Source organism: Callorhinus ursinus, unplaced genomic scaffold, assembly GCF_003265705.2.
Source record: "Callorhinus ursinus isolate GAN/ISIS: 27379988/994484 unplaced genomic scaffold, GSC_fseal_2.0 scaffold10, whole genome shotgun sequence".
NCBI classification, from domain to species: domain Eukaryota; kingdom Metazoa; phylum Chordata; class Mammalia; order Carnivora; family Otariidae; genus Callorhinus; species Callorhinus ursinus.
In genome coordinates, this window is record NW_027397072.1 from 15,975,763 (window position 1) to 15,994,229 (window position 18,467).

General features: G+C 35.2%; 1 protein-coding gene across 2 annotated transcripts in view; it reads right to left on the minus strand.

Moving 5' to 3' along the window:
• Nucleotides 1-18,467, minus strand: part of WDR35 (WD repeat domain 35) — a 63,225-nt gene that overhangs the window by 8,240 nt on the left and 36,518 nt on the right. For both annotated transcript variants that reach the window (XM_073897028.1, XM_025867786.2), the window contains 11 exons: nt 16,331-16,440; nt 15,618-15,828; nt 10,791-10,871; nt 8,218-8,354; nt 7,701-7,904; nt 6,725-6,871; nt 5,731-5,863; nt 3,572-3,682; nt 2,512-2,676; nt 1,039-1,179; nt 316-472 (listed from right to left, as the gene is read on the minus strand). In XM_073897028.1, the coding sequence (XP_073753129.1) occupies nt 316-472; nt 1,039-1,179; nt 2,512-2,676; nt 3,572-3,682; nt 5,731-5,863; nt 6,725-6,871; nt 7,701-7,904; nt 8,218-8,354; nt 10,791-10,871; nt 15,618-15,828; nt 16,331-16,440 (1,597 nt within the window). The remainder of the gene's footprint in view (nt 1-315; nt 473-1,038; nt 1,180-2,511; nt 2,677-3,571; nt 3,683-5,730; nt 5,864-6,724; nt 6,872-7,700; nt 7,905-8,217; nt 8,355-10,790; nt 10,872-15,617; nt 15,829-16,330; nt 16,441-18,467) is intronic.

An 18,467-nucleotide genomic window follows, 5' to 3' on the forward strand; every position in this document is an offset into this window, starting at 1 on the left:
TATGGACTGGGCTATTAGGTGTTTAACTTTGAATGAATAAAATAGTGAATGCTATAGATGGTCTTTTTTGCTTACCTCAAACTTCTGATTTTAATGTGAACCATACGTATTAGTTTCTATGTATTAAAAAAATTAAAAGTGCTTCAAAAAGGGGAATGCACAAAGCAAATTACAGATAGCAAATCTCAAACATGAAAATAAACCCATAGATAAAAGTGTTATTGAAATTAATATATGGGCAAACTGAGGGAGCTGGCCCTTCATATTCAACTGACCGTTTTTAGACATATTCTATACATTAGGTCATATGCCCACCTGTCTTCAGTGCAGTGTCAACATATCCCTCATAGAGCTGCCTCTGTGCAAGTATAAAGAAGTGGTACGCCTCAGCCCCTCTCCAAGCATTATCTGTGAAGCGACTAGTTGTAGACAGAACTTCCTCTTCCAGCAAACCAGCCAAAGCAGAAGTGGCCTATGAGTCAAGCAGACCCGTGTTTTCTGTCAGCACAACCATGACAGTCATTCCAATAAAGATAGTTTCTGAATGGTTATACATTAAAATATCCAAGTAAGCAAATTTTATCATGACAAAACTCATTACAGATTTAATTTCTCCATCAGAATTTGTATTTTTTTAAGCCAGTATAATAAAAAATTTCTTTCAGTTTTACTGAGGTATAACTGACAAATAAAATTACTAAAGTGTACCTAGTGGTGATCTGACACACAATACACCGTGACCCATGGTGTGGTCAAATAAACTTTAAGTTAATAAGAAATTAATTTACACATAAAATAATATATTCTAGGAAAGTTTCTAAAACGCACTGGTTAGAAAGCAAAGGCTACAGATTAGTCTTGCAGAAAAAATTTTCAATATTCATAAGTAGAAATTTCTAAATTTGAGTATTAATTCCAAGTCAGTCCTTCTTCTCCTCTCATTTATGGCCTGTCCATAAAGAGAAGTTTGATAGTTTTGTTTTGTTTTTTTTCTTAAACACATGAGTTGATTTCATGTTCTGTAATGTTCTACCTTACCTCTGAGCTCTTTCCTTTAACTTTTCCTCTTTGAGCATTTTTCATTTGTTCATGGTATTGCTCTATGAGTAAAGCTGATAGGACATACAACTTCTTGACACGTAAAGGTTTGGTTCTTTTCTTTGCCTCTTCATCTGCAATCTTTAAACATTTAAAGAATATGGGAAGACATTCCTTAATCAAATTATGTTTGTACAATCATTTCTGAAATTTGATCTTTAATAAAAAGAGAAACCCAGTAGGCTGGAACATAAATACCACCCATTTATAATAAATATTTTAAAACCCATTTTCTTACATGTATCATATGACCTCACTGATATGAGGAATTCTTAATCTCAGGAAACAAACCGAGGGTTGCTCGAGTGGTCTGCGGGAGGGATGGGGTGGCTGGGTGATGGACACTGGGGAGGGTATATGCTATGGTGAGCGCTGTGAAATGTGTAAGACTGTTGAATCACAGACCTGTACCTCTGAAGCAAATAATACAATATATGTTAAAAAAAAAAAAAAAAAAGAAGATAGCAGGAAGGGAAGAATGAAGGGGGGAAAATCAGAGGGGGAGATGAACCATGAGAGACTATGGACTGAGAAACAAACTGAGGGTTCTAGAGGGGAGGGGGTGGGGGGATGGGTTAGCCTGGTGATGGGTATTAAAGAGGGCACGTACTGCATGGAGCACTGGGTGTTATGCACAAACAATGAATCATGGAACACTACATCAAGAACTAATGATACAATGTATGGTGATTAACATAACAATTAAAAAATTTTCTTTTCTTTAGCTTATAAGGACTCCATTCTTTCCTTAGCATTTAGCCATGGAGTTACAACTCCTAACAATCTCCGAAAATAACAAATGTTCGTAAGTCACAATGAAGAAAGTTTTCATGGAAGGGGTAGCATTTTCCATAAGGAGATTTTTAAAATGATGTTTCAAATATACTGAAATAACAGGACTTTAACATGGTACAGCCTTCAGAAATAAAGATTTATTTAGAAGACTGCGGGGAGTTTTCCCTTTTCCATTAAGTCAAATGGGAAAAAATAGAATAGGATGTAAATTTTGCATACATTAATACCATATATTAGTCATCTTCCCTCCAAATGCATATTATGAAAAAATGTAGTGTCTTTAAAATGTGTACATTTAAAAGAACTCAAAATTCTATTATCAATAGGATTGAATTTGTAAGGGAATTTGTACCTTATGGTCCCTGAAAATTCTATAATTCTTTGTTAACTTCAGTATTAATATTCAGTTGTTTAGGTATCAATAAGGTGCTAACACTAATAAATAGCCTTTTTGGTAAAAGGTACTAAGGTAACACGTAGTTATAGTAGTAATAAAACCAGAGGGATTTTGCTATAATAAGTATTTGCTTTCAAAGAAAATGGAAAATGTGTTCTTTAATATAAAGAAAACATTGGTAACTAGAACATATCAAATACTCACCAAGATTATTACATTACCTTAAACATCAGTTTAGCAGCTTCATAAAAGTAATTTGCTTTCCGATAGAGTTCTATGGCATCAAGAGTTTTATTCTTTTCCAATAAATGAGATGCATACCTCGCTAACAGGGATCCGATTTCTTTCATACTATGATTTTTAGCCAATTCAACAGCTTTGTTCCACTAGGGGGAAAAATATACCATTCAGTTACCCAAGCATTTATAGTCACAGATGTCATAAATTTCATATAATAAAGCTTTAAGTTTATAGTAATAAATAATGATACATCAAAATTAAAAAACCAGTATATGTTTTTTAAAATAAATTTAACTAAAATCAGAGCAATTTTAAGTTCTATAAGTTAAACATGTGTCAAAATGATTAAATGATGTAAGACTGATTTGCTTAGGAAATACATTGGAAAAGGAAAACTTCAAAGTTTATAATCACAATATTATAATTCAATTTTGCACCAGCAAGGAGTGGGAAAAAGCTACATTTGCTTATAGTAAAACAAAATATGCAATTTCAGTTAAGAAAATGTCCGATCAGATTTAACATTTACAAAAGTTATTTTTAAAAAGCAAGTGGAGCTTTATAAAATACTTCAATACTTAAAGGAATACACTGATATTCAGCAATTTCTACGATTCCGTACTTTAATTTTAGTTAAATTCCAGCTCTTAAAAATATCAAATATATGTTTTCTATAAAGAGACAGGAAAATAGATTTGCCAAAATAAATATTGATAAGATAACTCAATTCCTTCCTCTTGCAATGACCATTAACTAGTCCTTCTTTGGAAACAAAACCCTAATAAAATACAGAAGATTATGAAATTACTTCCAGACAAAAACTTGCCAGACTAAAAGCACAGGGTTTGTCCCCATATTGAGTTAGTTATGAGCGGATCACCCTCAATGGTAGTACTTTAAGAGGTAAGTGCAAACTCCAACATTTTCTAGGTCCTCAGCAAAGTAAGAGAGTTATCTAGCTCCTTTCACGAAATTTGCCTCAACCCTACACTGGCGACAGCCTAGAAGGATGACGAGCGACTTTAGTTTTCAGTTCCTTACTTGGTTGAGATGTACACAGGTATCTACTGCTGCCTTTGGCTGATTACATTTCAAAAATGCAGTCACTGCTTGTTCACACATTCCAACCCTCACAAACATCTGTGCTATTTCCTGTAAAGACAGAACATTACTCTCAGATTTCACAGACCAAGGAAATCACTTATATTTTCATTTACAAAACTCCATAGGGACATATGAGTATTAAATTTACTAGTGGTTACAGTCATTTTTCGTTGAAACATACACAGGGACAGTGGCTACAAACCAGAAAGGATGCTATGGCATCATTTTCTATAAAACCAGAGTTTCGCTGGCTCACGCCGCAGATTTGACTTTTAACCAGGTCCTGAACATACTGCACTCTTTTCTCCTCCCAGTACAGTAGCAACTTTCCAGAAATGTCAAGTTCTGAAACGAACTCCATTGCAGTGTGTGAAAAAACCATTTAGGGCAACCGTTGGTATAATCAACGGTTAGAGGCTTCAGCGGAACCTCACATTCACGGAGCTCTCACATACCTCTCTAAAGAAATGCCCCAGACAAGCCAGACGTTTGTTAGTGCGGGAAGCTAGATCCAAAACAGAGCTCCCTTTGCAAGGTGGTGGTGAGGAGGGAGATCACAACAAAACCCAACCATACCCATCGGGCTTACTCTCCATTTTCAGAAAATCAATTTTCTTTTTCTTTCTGAGTATCTACTTGGCCAGAGTTTTTCTCTCCCCACCCTCATTTCTAAAGTATTTGGGGAAAATCATAAAAGTACATTTTGGACCCAACTATCTTTTTAAAAGTAATATTTGTATTTCTCTGGTTAGAAAATAGTAACACATTCTCATGGTGGAAAAATAAGTTTTCTAGCACAAAAATATAAAGTTACTCATAATCTCACTACCCATAGGAAATCTATCTCAATGATGTGATGTAATTTCCTAACATCTTTGTCCTATGAATCTATATGTATATGTGAGTTGCTGTATGTATTGTGATATTATATATAGTTCTGCATCCTGAAATTCCCACCTAAATATTATGTATAGTTTACCATATTATTAAAAACTCCTCCAAAAACTTGATTTAAAGTTTGCAATACTAAAAAAAATAAAGTTTTCCCATATTTTACCATATTATTAAAAAGCTCCTCCAAACACTTGATTTAAAATCTTCACTACTAAAACTTTTTAATCATTTTAATTACGTAATTATTATTATAGTTATAATTACTTAGTATTTACTCAGTAATAATACTTTTCTGGATATTCTATAGCAACATTCTTTTCTGCATCATCAGACACACCTAATAGATGACATTAATGTAGGATACACTGTCCTAATACCCAGGGTTATAAGTAATTTCAGTTTCTCTCCTGCTCAAAGAAAGCACAGGACTGAAAATAAAGCTACGTGAAAATATCATTATTACAGGGATAACTGCTCTGATTCAATAGAGAAAACCGAATTCTCAAAATTCTACTATTCATTCATCTATGAATTGACAAAATTTTTATGGTAGAATTCACAACTGATATATGTCCAGACCATGCAGTTGAGAGATGCTAACTCTACAGGTATTTTACAACTGTTACTTACATTTTAGATAAAACAAATAAAATATAAATTCATTAACATCATTCAACAATTAATACACTTAAAAAGAACATTCAAAACAAAGTTCCAGAAAACTCGTTTTGTTTCTCTTTTTTTAACATTAAATACTTTATTGTTAATACAACCTAATAAAAGTCAAGCTATCTTTTTTACCTTTTGTTATAGCAAATTTCAAATACATACATACACACTAATCCCCAGACCAAGCTCGGATCGTTTTGAAGCAAATCTCTGATAAGATATCATTTTAGCTGGAAATACTTCATGTGTTCAGCTAACTTTAAAAGCAATTTTATAAAACTGATAAGACTACAGTAGATTGTGAACATGTTAAAAGTAGTGGCAATATGACTAATTTTCCCTCCATTTTCAAGCATTCTGTAATATTGACATATTGTTTTAACAATTAAAAGTATCATTTGACATCTAAGAAACTATAAGATTATAGATTCATTTTAAATTTTCTTTGTGGCAGAGAAATATTTCCTGACCGTAGCATGAAAACCTTATAAAATAACCTAACAACTCTAAAACCTAAAATTTGTAATACCCACTGGAAGCAACTTGTGGTTTTCTGGAAGTGAATTGGCAAGATTCTCCAATCCCTCATAATCTTCCAACATATAATAACATTCAGCTAGACGTTCCTGGTTCCGGCCTTGTACATAATATTGTACGGCATTCAACCTACAGAATATAAAAAGAAGCAAAAACTTTTAAAACTAATGTGAACCTCCTGGTAAATAAGCACTTTCACCAAAAATGTTCCTTCATTAGAATTACTAGTATTACTCTAGTTACCACCTTCAGTTACAGTATGTCTTTGAAGCATATAAATTGGAGGGAAAAAAAATCTAAAGACTGCGAAGCATATTTTAGTTGCAACATTCTTTGGATATTCTTAAGAAATATTGGTGTAATCTGATACACAGTTGTACTTCCAAACACTGACATAAATAAATAAGCATACTGATCAAAATGAAAACTTCAGTCGTTGAGCGTCTGCCTTCGGCTCAGGTCATGATCCCAGGGTCCTGGGATCGAGCCCCACATCGGGCTCCCTGCTCCGTCGGAAGCCTGCTTCTCCCTCTCCCACTCCCCCTGCTTGTGTTCCCTCTCTCGCTGTATCTCTGCCTGTCAAATAAATAAATAAAATCTAAAAAAAAACAAAAAAAAAAATGAAAACTTCAGAATAAAAGTCAATGATTTCTGAAAATAATCTACAATAAAACAAGCAAATATAATTTTTTTTTTTTTACCTTTTTCAGAAGTAAATCATATAATATCTTTGAAATGCACACTGTGGTCTTAAATAGTAGAAAGCTGTCTGAGGCTAGGCACACATTTTGTGAGTATGAAAACTCCAAAGTTTTACAACACTTATCTAAGGATCTCTTGCTCCCCATTGTGAATCTAAAGCTGTTTGATTTTTAGGATCCAGGAGGATGGTCTTCAATTTCCCCAGCATTGTGTCATAGGGAGTTACTCAGGCAGCTACCACATTAAGTGCCGCATGAATGGAGAAGGTGGTCCACGTAGGTTACCTACCATTTTTGTCGATCAGCAAAGTAGTCTCCGATGGCATTGTGGGCTTGTTCTAGGAGACTGTCATCTGCATCACCAGATCCAGTTTTCAGGAGCTGGAGTACTCTAAACCAATCTCCCAATTTCAGCCGGAGGCCAATAGCAAGATCTCTACAAACGATAGCATCTATTCATTCATGTGACAAATAATTTAACAACTGCCTACCACGTGGTAGGTTCAATTCCAGGGAACTAGAATACACAGCAGGGAACTGAAAGACAATGTACCTCTCCAAACATTTTAGAACTTAACCAGGAAAGAGGCAATGGGGGAAACCTGAAATAGGGAAAAGGAAATAATTTCCTGCCTTTTATTTTCCTAGAATTCCAATTTTCCTAGCAAAATAATGATTTAAATAATAATCACTTCTTTTCATCAATTTTGTAGACATGATCAGGCTTATTTAAAAACCACACATATAAACACATTTGGTTTATCTTTCTTTTCAGGGCTTAGGCTGTATTAGGGATCTCCTGGAAGTACAAGTAATATTAATAAAAATGAGACATAATGTTTACAGCTGAAATGAGGTTCATACATTATATTATATAAATCTAAAATGAACGGAGGAATAAAAATCAATCCCTATATACCGTTCATTTGTATTTCATGCTCCTTGACAACAAAAAGTTAAATAAAGGCCTAAACAAAAAAAAAGGAAACCCAAATATTGAGCTGTGTAATAAAGGATAAAAGCCCCCAGTCTCTGTAGTCTTATGGTTTTTCCCTACCAAATGAAAGCAATTCACGGCCAGCCATTAATATATGTAACAACAGCAAAGAAAACTGCCTCCAAATTACAAAACATACATTAACAAGGGACTTGTGGAATATCCAGCTGGTAATCCAAACTGAAATTATTTTCTAAAGAAATGGCATGAGACACTTAGTACTGTACAAAAAGATCATGAATGCCGAAGTACTCCAGGGTGCCTGTACCTTCTGTCCATATCAAGATATGTTCTTTCGGCCTCTTCAAACCTGCCGAAGTACGCAGCAACTTCGGCCTGCTTCATGGACTCACTCTGCAGGTGGCCCAGTCGCTTCACAAACTTAATGCCTTGGTAATCTTTGCAGCGTACAAATGCTTGCTCTGCAGTGTGCAAATCCAGGTTCTGAAGAGCTGCTTCAGCCAGTAGGCGCCTGTATTACAAAAGAAACAGAAAAGCTTATTGCAATTACTGATAAACAAGTCTGAACCAGAATTCAATTACTATACCTATTGTTTCTAGTCAAAGTGGTGGGAAGCGATAAACACATTTATACATGTTTCACTTAATATTATGCTCATTTTGAGTACTTCCACATTTGAAATGAATTTCTGTATTTTAAAAAGAAGAGCAAGAATGGGCACCTACCCTCCCATGAAGGCTACCACGAGAGTGGGGGACAATAGAGCTGAAACTTTAAAAAGCATACACCAATCATTTGAGGAAGACTTTTTATTTTTAAATACCAAAGTCGGGGGTGTGGATTGTCCTCTATGAATTGAGATGCATCTTCAATGCCAACCTTCTCAATCAGTGCTCGACTATCTCGCAAGGACCGAATCTCAAAGTTAATTATATAATCCTTGTTTGGATGTTCAGGATTCTAAAAGTAAACATGAAAAGAAAGTCAAATGGCTGCCTTTAGAGTACGTGTTTCTTTTTTACAGTAAAACAGACGCGTGCACACACACACACAACTGTCTCACCTTGTGAACAAAATGGGAAGAAAAGCTATTCCAATGTGTGGGTCTTTCAAGGCCTCTGGAAAACACCCACAACCCACCAGTTAAGTTCCTCCTGAGGCTATGAGGCTGCCCATGGGGAAAAGGCAGTGGTGGAAGAAGGGGTCTCTTACAATTATGCAGCCTATTTTCCCTCAGCTTAAATGTCATGTTCCCAGGAGCTACTATTCTCTTCTTGCCCAAAGGGCTGTGGATTCCACCAGAGCAGAAAACACGTGTGCAGGGGCCTCTACCCCCTCACTCCTTAATCTATTCTTTCCTTGCCAGGGGCAATGAAACTGTTGTTCCTGGTGCTGCTGGGCAGCAAACAAGCAAATAAAAGGAAAAGGGCCAGTTTTCATCACCTCTTTCCCTTTCTTAATTTTGCAAGCTGGCCCCTCCAAAAAAAAAAATTTTTTTTTGAAGGCCAGCCTTGCAGGAAAGAGCTAGCTAATGGGCAAAGAAAAGTTATAATGAACTCACCAATATCCTACATATTCCAAGCAAAGAAAAAGTGAAGCACACAAGAAAATTAGAGAAAACAGCAATGGCTCCCACAACTGAGCTGCGCGTGTCCCTCCTCACCCTGCAACTAAACCACTGCATTCAGAAGCTAAAAAGTTCTCCAGGAAATCCCTGGCACAAGGTAGAAAGTAGTATGGAAAGAGCATGAGGTTTGGATTCAAGCAGACCTAAGCTTAAGTCCTATTCCACTGCTCCCTGGCTGTGTGACAACTCTTTCTAAAACCTGCTATACACCCCCTCCCAGGCCCACCCAGGAAGCCAAGGTCATCTTCCCCAAATAGAAACCCAATCATGTCACTCTCCTGCTTTACGCCCCAGTGACTCCAGGATGTAGTCCAAACTCCACAGAAGGCACACAAGGCCTCTTATAACCTGGGCCGACCTACCCCATGACCATTCGCCTTCTCCATTTCTGCCAGTGCTACCAATTACATACACACAGCAGTTTCGAAGCCAGATGGCTTAGAGTCAAATCATGTCTCTGCCTACTGCTAACTGGGTGTCACTGGCAAACTAGTTTATCTCTCCAAGCCTCACATTTTTCATCTGAAGAAATGAAGATAATAATCAAACTTACTTCCTCGAGTTGTGAGAATTAAATGAGATCAAACAGTTAGCACAATACCTGGTTGTGCTACTCACATTACTCACAGTCTCAGAACTGACCCAATGCTCTTTCGCTGCAGACCTTTGCAGAGATACATCTGCCAAGTGAACTACAGCACCCCCATGCCTTGTCTGGTTGCTGAATTTCTTGTCTATCTCCCCAACTCCTCTACATGAGGCCAGGAACTGTGTCTTACTGACTGCCAGTAAACATTTCCTGAGTCAATGAACAGATGAACTTTTGGTAAATCATTTTACTCACTAAGAGCCTTCTTCATCTAAAAATGAGGTCTGTGTAGTACCTACCAGGCATGGTTGTAATGACAAATGAACAATGACATACGATGACAAATGACAAATGAACACCTTCTATGAAAGGTACTATGTAAAGGTAAATGTAAATTTAGTAAATTCCTTCCTTTTCCTTTTGCATTCTTTCTGCTCTAGTCCTCCAAGAAATTTCTCAAGGAAAAAAAAAAATAGGTTCATAATAAAAGGGCTACAATTTATACATCAAACCAAAACACGAAAACATGCTACAAACTGCAACTTCAGAAATGTAAAAATCTACTATTCTAATTCCATAAAACTGGATGAAGTACACAGAAAAAGTATATGCTTTGTATAAAATGAAGGTAAAACGCTTTTCAATATATTCTTAGAGAAAGAAATTCTCAAAAGATGGTCAATGAGGGCCAAAGTAGAGGTTCAAAAAGATATCCGGCATCAGAAATGGATTATTTTATAAAGCCTGAAAAAAAATAGGATAGTGCACCTGAAAAAAAAAGTTACTCAAGTATCCTAGAACTACAAAACACTAAATTGTCAAATATTTCTTCAGTTCCTCTGTTGATAATATAAAAAAATGACAACAACAACAACTAGCTACCATTTTTTGAGCTCTTGATCTTAGCACTGTGCTGAGTGCTTTTTACGCATTACCTTATACAATAACAATCCTGGAAGATAGGTACTATTATTATCCCCATTTTATAGAGGCAAAGAATTGAGGCTCGTAAACAAGAAAGGAAAATGAAGCTCAAAAAGGTGAAGGAACCTGTCTAAAAGCGGTGTAAGTAACAGAGCAGGGTCTATCCATATTCCTAACAGGGATACTGCACTGCCTGGTGAAAAAATAAATCCCAGCCAAGCCAGCAACAGAAATACAATTGCTTTTTAAGAATTACCTTCAGTATCTCATCCAAAAGAACAGATTTAATTTCTAAATCCTCAAAGTTACAAATATATCCAGAAGTCTGAATGGGCTCCTTTAAAGATAAAAACAAATGATATGTTAAACTGTACAAAATTTTCCTTCCTTTAATATATGATTTTATATTTTATTATCAACATTTTCAAACCAAGAGAAAAGTAGAAAGAATCTCATTAACACCCATATGTCTATCATCTACATAATTATTAACATTTTGCTAAATATGCTTCAGTCAACTTTTTGGCTGAAATATTTTAAAGTAAATCAAGTAAATTTACAGATATCATGAAATTTCACCCCTAAATATTTCAGTACATATCTCTAAAACATAAAGATGTTCTTAAAAAAAAAAAGATGCTCTTTACATGGCCACATTACTATTATTATGCCTTACGTAATCAATATTAATTCCTAATAGCATGTAATATCAGTCCAATTTTCTCAATCCAAAAGTGTCTGATACCACTAGATAATTCTTATTCATACAATGCAATATTAAATTTAATTCTTAATAAAACTGACAAACACTATATTTGTATGTAAGTACATACATCAAAGAAATCTTGTACCATACTGAAAAGTCCATCCTATGTAACATTAGCCAGAGAGCATTCCTGATAGATTTTCTATATAAGAAGACTTAATTTGGCAATATATAAATATACAAGTCTGTTACAGGTCTGTCTCTCATCCTGGTATTATGCAGGCTTATAGAAATACAGTGTAGTAAATGCATATTACAATGTAAAATAGCTGCCCTAAATCCCTAGTAGAAAGTTAGATATAAATATTAGGTAAACAAAAAGAAATAAACTCTCAATATACTTACTACCTCCAAGAACACTGTGGAAAGGATAAGTTAATGTCTGGTAATGGAAATAATACCAGAATGTAATTTTTTTTAGATATGTGTGTATAGGTATATCATGAAACAAAGTAAGCAAAATCCAAAGGAAATAACATATTGAATTTTTAACTCTGAAACTTAGTTCTTCATGATAGAAACTACAAAAATTACAGTAGGAAGATACTAAAAAGATGGAAATTACAGGTAAAAATTGAATCAAATTTAGTTTTAGTATGTCAAAGTTTAAGAATAAAGCTCTTGGGGGAGCCTGGGTGGCTCAGTCCTTAAGCATCTGCCTTCGGCTCAGGTCATGATCCCAGCGTCCTGGGATCGAGCCCGGCATCGGGCTCCCTGCCCCGCGGGAAGCCTGCTTCCCCCTCCCCCACTCCCCCGATTGTGTTCCCTCTCTCACCGTGTCTCTCTCTGTCAAATAAATAAATAAAATCTTTAAAAAAAAAAAGAATAAAACTCTTGTATACACATTATATGTGTTTATTGAGTCTTAAAGTGATGATTTTCTTTTAAAAAGTAAAAATTGTTGATTATATGAGAAAATTTTTACAAAATCCCTTTATTTCTTAAAAAAAATATACTATGCAAAGGCAAATAATATGCCTTTATGAGCAATGAACACACAGAGAGAATCAGAACAAAATTTAATTCAAAACGAAAGAATATATGGATATATTTCTTTAAATTATAGAGGCATTTTGTACACCTGAATTATTTTGATACTACATGTATCCAAATATACCTGTACAAAGATGTTTGCCATTAGAAAATTGTTTTATATTTGGCTAGATAAAAACAAAGCAAGGTAGCCAAAAAATAAAGTCATAAAAGATGATGCGTGGATAAAAGTTATACCAAAAATAAAGAGAAAGTAAGAAAATACAGGGAGGAGGAGAGACCAAAAAATTTAGAGTTTCCAAAATAACCTATTGGCACGTAAGTAAATATGCAAATATTTGTGTAATTCAGATTTTAAAAAGTCAACTTCTGCTTGATCTCAACTAATTCTCTTTTTTTTCCAAAATTCACTAGATATCCATCCACATTTCAACTGAATATGAAGTTTTAGACCAGTGGATGACAAAAGCAGGACACAGTATGCAAGAAATTTATTTTTATCAAGAAAGTATTTAAAACTTCACCAATCTATATTAAGTACTCTTATTCAGTACAGAAGTCAGAAGGTCTCATAACATGTGCAATATAGCATAGGTACTCTGAAGTACTTATCCCCTCAATTCTAGCACACTGTGACATACTGAAGTTTGTACATATCTAGCTAAGTGGACTTAGGGATTATAGTTTCTAATTTTTAGCTAACCCTCATAAATTTGACTGTAGTTTCAAAATCCTCCTGCAAAGAATTTGTGAATTACTGGAATACCAATAATGCAAGCACAAGCAAACAAGACAAGGCAGAACAGTCACTTCCCTTACTCCTCGCACAGATTCCGAGGTTAGCCACATTACAAAGTGAAAACAATGACAGTCTAATCGGGTCTGACAAAAAGTTAGTTAAAAAATGGAAATTATCAAGAAGACTACTTGAAACATGGGACCTATACTAAGTTAATAATTCCACACTCTATAAAGTATGCATTATGTTTGAGACACTAGCTAATGGTAGCATGAACCATAACACCATGACATTTTTAAAATAAAGTTTACTTCTTGTTATTTTTTTCTCATTCTTTTTAAAATTTCTATTTCAGGGACATGGTTCATAATGTATTAATATGGTAGGTCATGTATATAATTTCTAATAAATAATTATGCACATATGAAGGTATAGATACAAAAGTTTGGAAACCCCTTGTTTGGTAAAAAAGCGTATAAAAATGAGAGGGTGAGTGACAAAAATATGACATATGAAAGGAATATGAATATGAAATAGCATCAATGAGAGGGAAGATTCAAGAAAAAGACTAGAAAAGTGGAATCAGTACCTTGAGAGGCTCACTGGAGATAAAAATGATCAAGCAGGGAATATCAACATTAAATACTCATTTCCAAATTCTCAAAGAAAGTGTGCTTTATCAGTGAATTACAACTTCACATACAAATGGCACCCTTTTTTCACATATAATCTAAAGAAAACTTTACAACTTAAAGAAAGGTATGAATCTAGAATTCATAACAACACTCAAATGGATAAAAGTGTATTCAGTATTAACTGTCAAATGACAGCCTATCTCCTGAATAATAAAAGAATATGATGCCCTAAAGCAGCCCCAGCAAATTTGGTTTTGAAGTGTGTATTCCTTACATGATCAGTCGCTACAGGAATGAACAGCAGAGTAACTAACCAAGCAGGGATCACAGCCAGCCAGTGTCCTCATGAATGAAAAGAACAGCAGGGTTTATAAAGAAATCCAGTCAGTGGTAAGGTTGAAAGAAATTCATCTAGCTCTAAATCCAAGAGAAATTGAACTACTCGCTAAGCCAGAAAACAAACTCAAAAGAAATTTAAAAAAAAAAAAAGAAAAAAAAGGCTGTTCTGTTAAAACTACTTAAGAAGCACTTCGCACCAGGCCAAGACGTCTTTTCCCCTGGTGCTAGGCTGAACGTGTGCTACACACACATCATGACCAGCCAGGCACAACACTCTCACTTGTCCAGGCATATGATTTCTGACTTAGTGCACGCAGGGCCAACGACAGAAAAGGACCCCAACATTCAAAAAGTATTCCTCTCCCATCCTCACAGTTATCCTGTGGCTACCTGTCAAATTTTCACACTTGTTTTGTGCCAAGCATCAAATTTCTCTTGGACCCTTGATAGAAGCCCCTGCTTACAGGTTAAATGCAACAGCCCTAATTGCCTTTCCTCTAAAACTAACTCAGGAACTAAAAATTACTAAGATCCTTAAGACTCCTGAAAGCTTTAACAAAGCCTTTGAGAGCAATTTATATCAGGTCATTTCCCAACCCAAAGATCCTGAGTAGAGCCAAAATGGGGAAATGTGAAAATAATTTAGGATATTAAAGGGACAAATAGTTTACCACTAAATAAATTACTCTAGAAGATCTTTGGCACCCCAGGGGCCCAAGCATACAATTTCTTTCCAAAAAGGAAACTGTAAATCCACACATCAATTAATGACATACAGCAATTATCAACTTATCTATTATTCACATTTGTTGGGTACAGCAAGCATACAAAAAATTCCAAACTGAAAAATCCACTAAGTATTCAAAAATTGTATAAAAGATTTATTTCAATGATGCTTTGATTAGGCTACCACTCAAATTATTTTGAATTTCCTAAACACAAATGCTAACAGTTGATGCAGAGCAGACCAAGTGACAGGAAAATTCCAAGCTTAAAAATTAGCTGATGTGAGATGCAAGAAGAAAATCAAAATACAACTTTAAAATTAGTGAGCAAGGGGCTTCCTGATACTCCAGAGAGGGTAGATTAATCAGTCCACACTTGCATATTCATAAAATTATCAGAGTGAGAAAGACCAGGATTCGTGACTGACAGAGTTGGTATGAATATAAATAAGACCAAGGAAGCACAGATTAAGGTGGACAGAGAGGCAAAAGAGAATAAAAGCACAAAGCAATTTCAAAATCACATTTCTTTGGTTAGGTTGTTTTAAGCAATTTTGGTAAATGTTACTACTGATTTTCTTTTTTTCTTAACTTTGACAAGGGAAAAATAAAGACTATATATCAGAGACCATGGCTCCATCTTTTAAAAAGAACAGATAAATGCTTAGGAAGTGCCTTTCAGAGAAAGCAGAGAATATTTAAAGAATCGGTATTATTCCCATTTAAGACAAATATGTTACAATTCCACAGAGATGTTTCTATTTATTTTCAGAAATTCATGCAACCAACAACCAACAATCCTCTTAAGGAAACAAAAGGGAAATAGCCAGGTTTCGATATCTGTCTCATTATTTATGTACTGCTAATGCTCCTTTCTTGTGTTTACCTCAGGATCCAAGTTTCTGAAAACATACATTCTTGTCTTCTCCATCATTGCAAACAAATCTGGATTATCTTTGGCCCACTTCATATCCCAGACATCTTTCCGCTCCAATTTTAACAACTCGCCAATGACTTGCTGTCCTGTGCTGTCTGTTACCCGAGCATCCAAGTCAAAGAAAGTTAGAACTCCTGAGATGTCTATGACAGCCAGACGACTACAAATAATGACATTGGAGAAGGGAAACAAAATTGTAAAATGATGATCAGCAGTCACAAATATAATTACCTCTTACTGTTCTTCTGCAAAAATCAGTTCATCCAAATCTGGGAAGAAGGCAGAAATGGCTTTAAAGAAATAACTGGTTTTAAACAAATTTTTACAAATTTGATAGAGAAGACATGGACTACTCTCCATTTTGCTTCCTTGTGAGGAAAAAGTATCCAAAGGAATTAAAGCAACTGACATGCAAACAATTTAAAGTGTTACATTAGAATTTCTATATTTTGCCCATTTAGAGAAAAACATCTAAACACAGTATAAATACAACTATCTACATATAAATATAGTATAGTAAAATCACACTGAACTATAAGTTTAAAACAAATACCCATTTCTATTTATACAAATGTATTTATTGTATTTATTACATAAATCCAACAATCCCAATTGATAACTTCTAAACCCAACAACTACATGAGGAGAATTTTCAGACTTACCTAGAGTTGCAATTCAAGGATAACTGGTAGGCTCGACAATTAAGGGAATATTTTTGAATTAAACCAACATTAGGAAGACTATACCTCTGAATGGTGCCAGATTCACGACCCTATGGAAATTACTTTTGATTATTAAAGCATATCTACATAATAAAATTAAATACAAATACAGGTCTGTCTATATGCTCATACATTTGTTTCCAAAACCAAAGCGATGGTGTCATAACTAACTGCCAATTCTGATACTGAATCACATTACTGATTACATATGTATCTCCTAATTTAATTAAAACCCTTTTAAAAGTGGCTGAGGGTGATCTAATTTTTTTCATGTAGCATTCAAGAAAGAAGTCAGAAACCTAGCTGTTCCATAATACATAAATGCTTACATCACAAGGAAAAAAATAACAAGGGTTATTTACAGTTGTTGTCTAGGTTAATATGCAGGGTACATGAAAAGCTAAAATATAAAGCACTTATTGAATTAAATTTCATATATATGAAGAATTTAAGATCACCATATGAAACAGTTGTTACTGAAAGTCTATATATTTCATCTATAGCTACCTATCTGATAACTAGTTAGTGGAAAAGGGAGATGATCAGAAAGCAGTGATACAATGAGTATTAGTTTAAATCGGTCTAAAAATGAAACAGTACAGGGGCGCCTGGGTGGCTCAGTCAGTTAAATGTCTGCCTTTGGCTCAGGTCATGATCTCAGGGTCCTGGGATCGAGCCCATTGGGTTCCCAGCTCAATAGGGAGCCTGCTTCTCCCTCTCTCTCTGTCCCCCGGCTCATGCTATCGCAAATAAATAAATAGATATAGATAGATAGATAGATAGATAGATAGATAGATAGGTAGATAGATAGATAAATAAAATCTTTTTAAAAAAATTTTTAAATAAAAATAAAACAATATAAATTACTATGCAACTCTATGCAAGCCTTAATGCTGACAGATCAACAGCTGGTATAACAATCAGGACAGAACTGTGGTTTCCAAACCCTCTGTGCCTCTGGTCATGGCAACGGGACAAAGCAGAAGGCTCCACTCAGCCAATCTTTCCTTCCCTTTTTAATCAGAGCGGCATTGTTTTTGCAGCATGATTCTCAAGAGGGGCCTACTAGAAAGGCTGTAAGGGTGAGGGAGAGAATATTTTTTAATGTATAGAAGGGAAGTATGGGTTTCAGAAGATTTATCATATTGGAGTATGAAATAAGATTTTGTTTTTGAAGAAAGGGGTCCTGTGGCTTCAAAGGTTTGAAAAAGTAGTCATTCTAAAACCTTCTACATTTCTCTGTCAAATAAATAAATAAAATCTTTAAAAAAAAATAAAGGGGGGGCGCCTGGGTGGCTCAATCGTTAAGCATCTGCCTTCGGCTCAGGTCATGATCCCAGGGTCCTGGGATCGAGCCCCACATCAGGCTCCCTGCTCAGCAGGAAGCCTGCTTCTCCCTCTCCCACTCCCCCTGCTTGTGTTCCCTCTCTCACTGTCTCTCTGTCAAATAAATAAATAAAATCTTTAAAAATTAAAAAATAAATAAGTAAATAAAACCTTTTACATTTCAACGGCAAAAAGAAGTTTTAAATGCAGAAGGTACTTTCTCCATTAAAACTTCTGGCTGGTAGATAAAGGACTAGTATCCAAAATCTATAAAGAACTTATCAAACTCAACACCCAAAGAACAAATAATCCACTCAAGAAATGGGCAGAAGACATGAACAGACATTTCTCCAAAGAAGACATACAAATGGCCAACAGACACATGAAAAAGTGCTCAACATCACTCGGCATCGGGGAAATACAAATCAAAACTTCAATGAGATACCACCTCACATCAGTCAGAATGGCAAAATTAACAAGTCTGGAAACAACAGATGTTGGCGGGGATGCGAAGAAAGGGGAACCCTCTTACACTCTTGGTGGGAATGCAAACTGGTGCAGCCACTCTGGAAAACAGTATGGAGGTTCCTCAAAAAGTTGAAAATAGAGCTACCCTATGACCCAGAAATTGCACTACTGGGCATTTACCCCAAAGATAAAAATGTAGTTATCTGAAGGGGCACCTGAACCCCAATGTTGATAGCAGCAATGTCCACAATAGCCAAACTATGGAAAAAGCCTAGATGTCCAT